This window comes from Nannobrachium achirus, assembly GCF_963921795.1.
Source record: "Nannobrachium achirus genome assembly, chromosome: 12".
Classification (NCBI taxonomy): Eukaryota; Metazoa; Chordata; class Actinopteri; order Myctophiformes; family Myctophidae; genus Nannobrachium; species Nannobrachium achirus.
In genome coordinates this window covers 29,017,969-29,027,763 of record NC_137832.1, presented here as the reverse complement: position 1 = coordinate 29,027,763, position 9,795 = coordinate 29,017,969, and the positions used below count along the sequence as shown (strand labels likewise).

Genomic DNA, 9,795 nt, shown 5'->3' with positions numbered 1-9,795 from the left:
ATATAACCACTATATTACACTGTAAAGACCCATACATTTTCTGTGTATTGTAAGCATTTTGGAGACAAATTGAAATGGTCATACAGAGTTACATTAGATTACTACTGATACTCTGTAGTAGTATACTGCCTAGTCCACCATCCCTGGCCATCTCTGCCTATAATATCATATAACCTACTGTCTGGAGTAGACAGACAGGAGAAACCCCCTACATTTCCAGCAGCCAGCTCTGATGGATGCATTTCAAAATGAAGCTTTTGGGTCTAGGTACAGTTATCAAACCGAGACGAGTCATGTGGTCCGGAAGCCTCTGGATGTTTTTCACAACCTTTTATCCACTATTATTTCCTGTGAGCCTATAGCTTGGGCCATCAGTTGATACCTAGCACCCACTTGGGCCATTTGGTCTCATGTTGGGACATGTTTCTGGCAGAATTGTGTATACCTGGAAATAGAAATAATAACCTGGCTGGGTTATTTTGAATTTTTGGTTTATTCATTTTCTTGCTTCTGGTCACCTGGTATGCAAAGCATGCTGGGAAGCATTTGTCTAGGTTTCCAGGGACATTTTCTAAGCTTTTGGGAGCTAAAAATGCTAAATCTGTCATATCCATGTGTCTGCCTTGGCAAGCTGACAGTATTTGAGCCTAAAACCCTAACCCTAACTGCTAGGCTGCTAGCTTAGGGTTGAGCTCCCTCCCCCTACAGGTCTGAAAGAGAATAGTCCATAGTAACTCTGAGATTATTATATCAATTTTCTCTAAACTATTCTAATAGACCGTATGTCAAATCCCGCCCCATTCTGCCCTGTTAACTATGGTGGTACAAATGACCCTGGGCAGATTATTTTTATAGTGGCAGTGAATGGGGGGAGAGGGTATTTTCATTGCCTCATTATTGCAATTTAAAGTAGCAAAGGAAAAACATCTAGGTGATATTAATAAAAAGGGAAGACAAAGGTACAGTAGTTACATTGCAAAACAGGGGGTTTCCCCCGAAAATATATGTTTTAATTTGTTTAATCCCAGTGGGACAGAATCACCATTGCAGATTATTTTATAGTGGAAGTGGATGGGGGGAAAAGATTGTTCATAGCCTCATTACAGCTATATAAAGTACCAAAAAAAACACATCTACGTGATATTAATAAAAAGGGAAGAAAAAAGTACAGTAGTTACATAGCAAAACAGTAGTTTTCCCCCGAAAATATATGTTTTAATTAGTTTAATCCTCTCGATCAGACAGAGGAGATAAATAGAAAGAGAAAGCTCAGTGCATTTTGGACAGCCAGCCTATAGTTCTGCTCACATAATAGGCTGGCTTTAGTAATTCTGCCCATTTAAAATATATGTACCCAATCAAAACTCTTAGTTTCCATGTGAACTAGTTTGTTGAAGCTTATTCATTATAATGAGCGAAATCGCTATCACCTCGCGCCGCCGTACTGCACACTCGCCGTGCCGCGCAGTGCGGACCGTTGTTGAAAGCCTGAAGCAACATTCTCTCACTGCACAACTCCACCCCCGATAGCAAAAAGTGAATGATTTCTTCTGGTTGGCCAGTCAGGGAGTCTCAGGGACCAATCAGAAGGCTGACAAACGGTCTATCTAACATATAATTAGAGAGAGAGGTCAGTCAGTCAGTCAGTCAGTCAGTCAGTCAGTAGGTCACAAAAAGTAAATGCTTTTCCACTACAAACCACCCACCAACAGGGGGTGGTGATGTGCGGACTGAAGTATCAGGCTAACACACACCAATCTCACAGTTAGGAATGTTGCAGTGTCTCTCTCTCTCTCTCTCTCTCTCTCTCTCTCTCATATATGTGGTTTGCCTGCATGCACGGGTCACTAATGCACCGGGTGCATTTGATGGGTGTCTTATCTTCCGACGGGTATGGCAAGCGCATACATCCCCATACTTCTATTCACCTAATTTAGCTGTTAAATTATTTGTATCCATCAAAAAATATACACTCCTCCATGGGTTGCTCCTTACATTATGATGCTCCCACATATTCTCACACACGCACCAGTTACAGTTAATTTCTCCATAACCCACACTCTGCACATATATTGGAGCACATATCAAACATATATATATCATATCAAAACGGGTAAGGTCTATTATAGTATATTCACCATTAGTGCATACTAAATGAATATATGCACCCCAATGTTGAATTGCTAAAACCTATAACAAACCATATACGTTAGCATCTTATGAGAAGCAAAATATAAGAATTTCAACCAATAACTTAGATCAAATGAACAACCCAGTGTATGGTTATATTTAACCTAGCGATATAGTTAATTTCAACCAAAATCTTGGGTCAAATGACCAACCCAGTGCATGGTTCACATTTAACCCAGCGATATAGTTAATTTCAATCACTATGTTGGGTCAAATGATCAACCCAGCACATGGGTTAAAGCCTAAGGGATCCAACCCAGTGTGTGTGTGTGTGTGTGTGTGTGTGTGTGTGTGTGCGTGTGTGTGCGTGCATGCGTGTGTGCATGCGTGTGTGCGTGTGCAGGTGTGTGTGTGTATTGCAGTTGATGCTCAGGCTAGACTCAACAGGCTAGACTCATCAGCACCCTCTTTGGTCACTCAGTGGAACTGAGGCTATATACAGGCTACAGACCCACACGGACGGACGGAGACACAGAGACACACATACACACACGGCCATGCTAAGGAGCGGTCTAACCACCGCTCAAAAATAAGGGTAGTTCCATGCTCGCCGGCCACGGTTTTCCTTAGACCGGCACAAGAAAGGTATACACTATTTGGTCACCGTGGAACCGTTCCTCAACAGCAGGCGGCAATTTCCATAGGACCTCACCACCTAATAACAGATCTCCAGCGGAGTGTGAGGTTCTATATGGGGCTAATGATTAATGTGAGGTGTTGTTAACAACTCCTACATTCCTACACACACGTGCTTATCAGGGGGTCCCCAGTTCATAAAGTCCCCAGTTCAAAAGCCTGAAAAGGTTGTGAACCATTGACCTAGGTCATCCTTTTCTGTCCCCTCTACAGACAAGACAATGACGAGGGTTTTGGGGGTGATGTCAGCCTGGCCTCGGAAGGACTCATGAGCACTGCCCAGAAATATGACTAGAAATACATTAGGTTTCAAAGTGAAACCTAATGTATTTCTATTGTTACGGATTTCTGGATAGTGCTCATGACTCATGAGCACTACCCAGAAATCTGTAAGCGTAGATAGAGTTCATCTGGAAAAGGGTTCATGAAGATGAACGCAACTGAACTTCAAGTGGAGTAGACAGACAGTTGTGCGACTTTGTGACTTCACATATGTGAATTCACAATTTTAAATGTGAGAGTATTATTCAATGTAGAAAGGTAATATATATGGCTCAAATGGAAGCTTATGAACTTGGGAAGTTTGTTTTACAAGTAATGCAGTGATGTAGGCCTATTCACCATAAGGTGCTGGGAAATAATCATTTTGATCATACAGTAATTTATCAAGCGGCCAGTAGGCTAGCTTCTTTTTGGGGATGCTGTGGGTGATATTTTAAAATAGAATGTCAGAAAGCACCTGAATGTTATTTTGATAATCCCCCTGGTTTCAGAATAGGCATAGACAGACTTATCCATGTCAAATGGCATACCTGTATGACTATTTACAAAGTAGTAGGAGTTAATCCTATGCACATTTCACAAGAAACATGTCCAAACAGCCGCAGTTGTGAACTTGTGGGTGCTTGGTATCAACTTGTGATGGCCGAAGGCAAACAGAAAATAATAGCCTAGTGTAAAAAGATGGCATGAAACATCCTACCTAATAATAACCATCAAATATTGATGGTTATACATTTTATAATAGGCTAGTTATAGCAGGTTCCATGTGCAGTAGCCTACCCATGTTGTTTTTTTGCTATATTGTGGTTGTCTTATTATTTGTAAATTGGGAAACTGCAGTTTCAAACACATTTGGGAGTGGGTTGGGTCGTGACGTGTGTTCATTCATGTATGAACAACACACACACACACACACACACACACACACACACACACACACACACACACACACACACACACCCAACAAAGAAACGTCAATCAAATCAACCAAGTCCAAAACGGCTAGCTAGACCCAATAACATGGCTTTTAGACGAATGGGAACACCCACTTGTAACAAGAGATCTAGATAAACCAGTGGACTCACTGGTCACACTGGTACTAATGTATAAAAGATGTGGGGAAAGTAAACACTTAGAGATGGGACAAAGAAGTGCCAGCTGAACGGTTATTATAAAGAAGAAAGGATTGCATCCAGAGGGCGAAAACATTATCGGGACTATGAATCAAACATGTGAACGACATGATGAAACAGTGGTGGAAGGAGGACTCGTCCTTCAAGCACTCTGGGACAGTTTGCGAGGACATGACAAGATCCTCTTCTCACCTTTATTTCCCGCTGTGGGCGCTTTCCTCACACACATACTCCTCTGCGCACCTTTTTTCGTGCTCGATATCCTCGGATGCGTCTCTCAGCGGATACGTTTGTGCAGAATCTCTGGTAATAACAGAGAGTGGGACCCGCTGCATATCATGAGACGATGGTTAGACTGCTTTTGGAGGATACTTTTGAAATACTTAAAAACTGTTCTACCCGCCGCCGCTCTGTTTCAAAGCATCCGGAGCCCCACATTGCCGGAGCTGGCTCCGTCCTGTTGGCAGCTGTTTGTGGAAGTCTTTGCTTGCCTTCTTCTGTTTGACACGCTGTTCTATGTCTGGCACTATTACATGCACAGGTGAGGATGCTGAATTGCTGATAGGCACAGAACTATCAAGTTCTCATTTTAATTAGGATAAAGTGGGACTAATTATGCTCTTTACGGCAAGACACTATCTTATAGGGTAAAAAAAACCTAATAGCTTTACCACAATGAAACTTTTCCAGTTGACTAAGATTTTTTTTTCTGATATGATATGTTTAGATATGCAAATTAGGCATTATATGCGCTAATAATGCCCAGTCAGTTTGCATACTTTTCAGGTAGCCTACATAAATCTGAAGATTGTATAATGCCAGGTTTCCTTTTCTTGACATATTTTTTAGAGACAAAACAAATTACAGAGGGGATTTTAGATATCTCTTTTTATCACTCCATAAATCATAAAATAGTGTCAACAGGCATAAAAAAACAATTTTCACCATGTTTTTGGGAATAAAATGTGATGTAAATCAGGCTATGAATGATATATCAACAAACCCTTCTGTAAAAATAAAACTGCAAGGTTTGGTGTATGTGGGTGCAACTGAAGTGGAGATTTATGTAGGAAAAACACATTTTTGAGAAAACGGCCTCTAAAGATCAGACACACCCCCATCCTATACAAACCAATTGTAACTTCAAACTCCTTTTTAATCATGTTAGATTCATCAAAAATACCTGTTTAGGAAAAAAAAATTGACTAAAAAATGTCAATTTTCAAAATTAATTAATTAATAATTATTTTTTACATGTTTTCACCTGCCATGTCTCCCCTTAAAGTCACTTTGGAATAGGTTAAGTTTATGTGGACATAATGTAGCCTACCTAATAGTTGATAGGCAACCCTATGATTTATGATAAACTTAAAAGTGCGCTTATTGGAGGCTGGAGCGCATATCTCTGCCAGGCCGGGTTGCCTATTTACCAGGGTCTGAATTCCAAATATCTGCCTCGCTTCTTTATGGCCGCAGAGTCAGACAGACATTAGAAGCACACACCTCTAGCATCCCCTTGGGGGATGAGGGGGAGGGCAGCGTCCAATTCATTCCCTATGAAAGTCACATGGTTTCATACCTGTTGGCTTAAGGCAAGCCTAAGAGGCATGCTAGAGGCTTCCATGCTAGAGGCGGCCATAGGGAATGAATTGGACACTGCCCGCATACTAGTGTTTCTAATGTCTGAACGCAGCCTATGGGAAACACACACCGGACACGGAGGCGGCGAGGACGCGGCACGTCAAAACATACGCCCCCATTATTTCCAATGAACTACCCCACACCGGCAGCGCCAGACCCGGGTCTGCCGCCTCGCCCGCCGCTCCGATACGCCGCTCTTCTATTTCTAGACGCTTGCCGCAGTGAATTTGTTTTTCTCCACCGGGGTAAATGGATGCAGCAGCGCGCCGCAGCGTGGCAGCGCGCCGCAGCGTGGCAGCGCGCCGCAGCGTGGTAGTACTGTGTAATATCTGTCTGTCATTCAATGTTATATGAGTTAAAGAGAAGGATCTCAATGGAAATAAGCCTCGTCATACCTGAGTTTCCTTTTTGTTGACCTTGTACCAGTGAGTGAACTGTACTGTCATGAAACTGTACCTTTCCATATGCAAACTTCTAATAAATACTTCAATCAATCAATCAATCAATCAATCAATCAATCAATCTGTCCATCACCAGGTTTCAGTGGCTGTACCAGAACATCCACCAAGTGCACCACAATCACAACCAAGTGCTAATCGCACTTGCAGCACAGGACGCCAGCTCTGCTGAGCTTCTATCCCAGCTGCTGTTGGCCTTGAGCAGCGCCTGGGTGGTCGGCTGCCATCCACTGAGCGAGGTGTTGTTCCACCTCATCAACAGCTGGCTTGCAGTGGAGGACCACTGTGGATTCGACCTGCCCTGGAGCCTGCACAGACTGTTGCCCTGCCTGGGAGGTGCCCCCTACCACCAGGCCCACCACCGCCTTTACAAGGGAAACTACGCCCCCTACTTCACACACTGGGATCACGTCTTTGGCACATATATTGAAGTGCGGTGACACTACCACTCTTTTTGAGGACACGTGTCTTATTCTTGTCTTATTTCTTTTAGAACTTTCACTCATCACGTACAAGGCCATGTCCAGCTTTGCACCGTCGTACTTCTCAGACTTACTTGACCCTTATGCCATCCTGTGCACTCAGATCTTCGGGCAAATTAAGGACTGCTGAACGTTACTGCCTGCAATCACAGAACAAGAGGTGAACGTGCCTTTGCTTTCAGAGCACCAATTCTTTGGAATGCCCTACCCGAAGAGATAAGGCTTGCTGAATCTTTGCCAACCCACCTCTATAGAGCTGCCTTCAACCCCTTGCACTCTTGATTTTAATCTGTTATTATTGTATTTTGTCTATTTTACAGTACTTTCATTTTATACATTTTCTTTTGTGTTGTGTTGTGTTGTGTTGTTGTTGCATTTGTATTGTCGATTCCTTGTATTTTTTATTCTTCTGTCAAGCACTTTGTGACTGTTTAAAAAGGACAAGGGGATCCGAGCACTCAGAATAAGGAGGAGAGGAGCTTAAAGTTAAAACAAAGTTTATTTCATTAAAACCGACATGTTTCGACCTTACAGTCTTCTTCAGGGCAAGAACGGGAGCAACAAACATACAGAGCCATTAAATAGTGGCTATTCACGTGACGTTACAGATGAACAGGCAATTAATGATCATTGTTGTCAAAAGACACACCCAAACTACTCAAGTGGGTGTGTGCAACTGTGCATGCACACTGATTGTAGTGTCTGCACACAGCCACACACACCCAAAGTGAGCACTACTGAGCGTACAGAGATAGTCTGAGACTGCACTAAAAGTGCAGGAGACGTATTCAAATATCTTATTGCAGGAGACGTATTCTAATATCTTATTTATATAATAACAAATAACAAAATCCAATAAAGAAAATACCTGCAAAATGAACAAGTACCTCAAACAGAAAGAAAAAAAATACATTGTACGGTATATCATGTAAGAAAAAATAATGAAAAGTGCAGACACCACAATCAGTGTGCATGTACACACACACTTGCACAGTTTGGGTGTGACTTTTGACAACAATGGTCATTAATTGCCTGTTCATCTGTAACATCACGTGAATAGCCACTATTTAATGGCTCTGTATGTTTGTTGCTCCAGTTCTTGCCCTGAAGAAGACCATAAGGTCGAAACATGTCGGTTTTAATGAAATAAACTTTGTGTTAACTTTAAGCTCCTCTCCTCCTTATTCTGAGTGCTCGGATCCCCTCATCCTTTGCAGTGTTTTTCCCACTGATCCTGGCAGCACCACATACTTTTTAAGATGCTTTTTATCTCCCTTGAGCACCCGGTTGTTCTCTGTTTTTACACTTTGTGACTCTGTTCTTAAAAAGTGCTAATGATACATTTGGGATTTTTCAATAAAACCAAATGCAAACCAGATGTTTTTGCAGGAACATTAACGAATTACAGTGTAGTGAGTATAGAGTAGAGATTGTGTGTGTGTGGGTTTGTGGGTTCATGTCAGTGTGTATGGGTTCATAGATATTTATGTGTGTGGGTTTGTGCCAGTTTATGTGTGGGATATTGTGTGAGTGTTCACTTCCAGATGCTGACCATTGCATTCGAATAAACAAACTTTCTATGTCTATGACAAAAAACATCCATTGAACATCCAAAAAACAGGTTAACTTCAGCTGGCATAAAAGTTCTCGGATCTAGAACAATAGGGTGTTGCCTGTTGCAACCACACTAATTAGGCCTTGTTGTACCTGGTTGTTGGGCTAGTGGTTCAAAATCAAGGTTAGATTTGGTCCAATGCATTTAAGGAGAGGCGTGGTGCGAAAGATATGGATGTTTTACCATAGTCTATTAAAATGCCTGGTGTGCACCCTACAGGACAGGTGTATCGTTGGTGTATTTAAGGAAAGGTGCCTGCTTATATAATATGGCAGTTGTCGATGTCGCCAATACCAAGAACAGCTACTAGTAGCCTAGGGAGCATGCAAAAAGAAAAACACAGATTTATTTCTTCTCATTGATTTCTATTTTGGTGTTATGATTTGCTTGCCTGGGGCCTCCTGCTGTGCACATAGCCTAATGATACATTTGGGATTTTTCAATAAAACCAAATGCAAACCAGATGTTTTTGCAGGAATATTAACTAATTAACTCCTTTGTGCAGGACAAGTTGGCTATACTCTTCTCTGAGGCTCCCCTTAGAAAAGGCATTGGGCATTATGCCAAAGAAATCTAGTTATTGTCATCAACACAGACAATTTGTAAAATACAGACCAATAAACTTTCTAGTCTTTTATCTCTATGGCCTGTCTCCACAAAACAGAATTTCAATGGATTACAGATGGTGATAAAAACAACATATTCACATTCTGTATACACAAACCACTGTAATGTCCTTGGCACATAAAAAGCATTGCGCAACAACATCCAGTGTAACTTTGCAATGGTGGGAAAAGTACCTGAAAACCACACAGAAATGACTAAAGTGAAAGTCATCCATTAGTTTAAGTTGTCATTTCATTTTTCAGGTTTTTGTTTGATTTTAGTTTAGTTCGCTTTAGCCTACAACGTGCAAAAGTAGTTTTTATTTCGTTTTTCAGGAATTATGAAGAAAGCCTTGATCAGGGGTCATCCACATGTCTGTACGTACACGGACGAAGGTGTCAGTGGCACAGAATTTAAACAATTAGTTTGAATGATTTTGGTGATGGGATGACATGCTCATTAAAATGTCGGTACCCGTACATGATTGCATCAGGTTAGGATGCAAGACAAGACTGACATGCTAGAAGAAATGTTTGCTAATAGCTGCATGCTGCATGCCTTAATTCTTTCATTGTTCCACTGGCATAGGCTACATCACACCACTTATACATGGTCTAAGACTTTCTCATCAAACTTGAATACTTGTTCACCTTAACGGAAACCACAAAAAATAACAAATGAGTGGGCCGGGCGGTGTGGTACAGGATTGGGTAGCAATGGTACCTGTTTATTAAGCTACCGTACTACAATGT

The 9,795-nt window shown here is 41.7% G+C and overlaps 1 protein-coding gene across 1 annotated transcript; it reads left to right on the top strand.

The window, feature by feature from the left end:
* Nucleotides 1-4,327: 4,327 nt before the first annotated feature.
* Nucleotides 4,328-6,780, top strand: ch25hl3 (cholesterol 25-hydroxylase like 3; the record flags this gene model as incomplete). Its single annotated transcript, XM_080738557.1, has 2 exons — nt 4,328-4,782; nt 6,420-6,780. The coding sequence occupies 2 exons, from the start codon at nt 4,328-4,330 to the stop codon at nt 6,778-6,780; spliced, it is 816 nt and encodes a 271-aa protein (XP_080594683.1).
* Between the last annotated feature and the right edge of the window lie 3,015 nt (nt 6,781-9,795).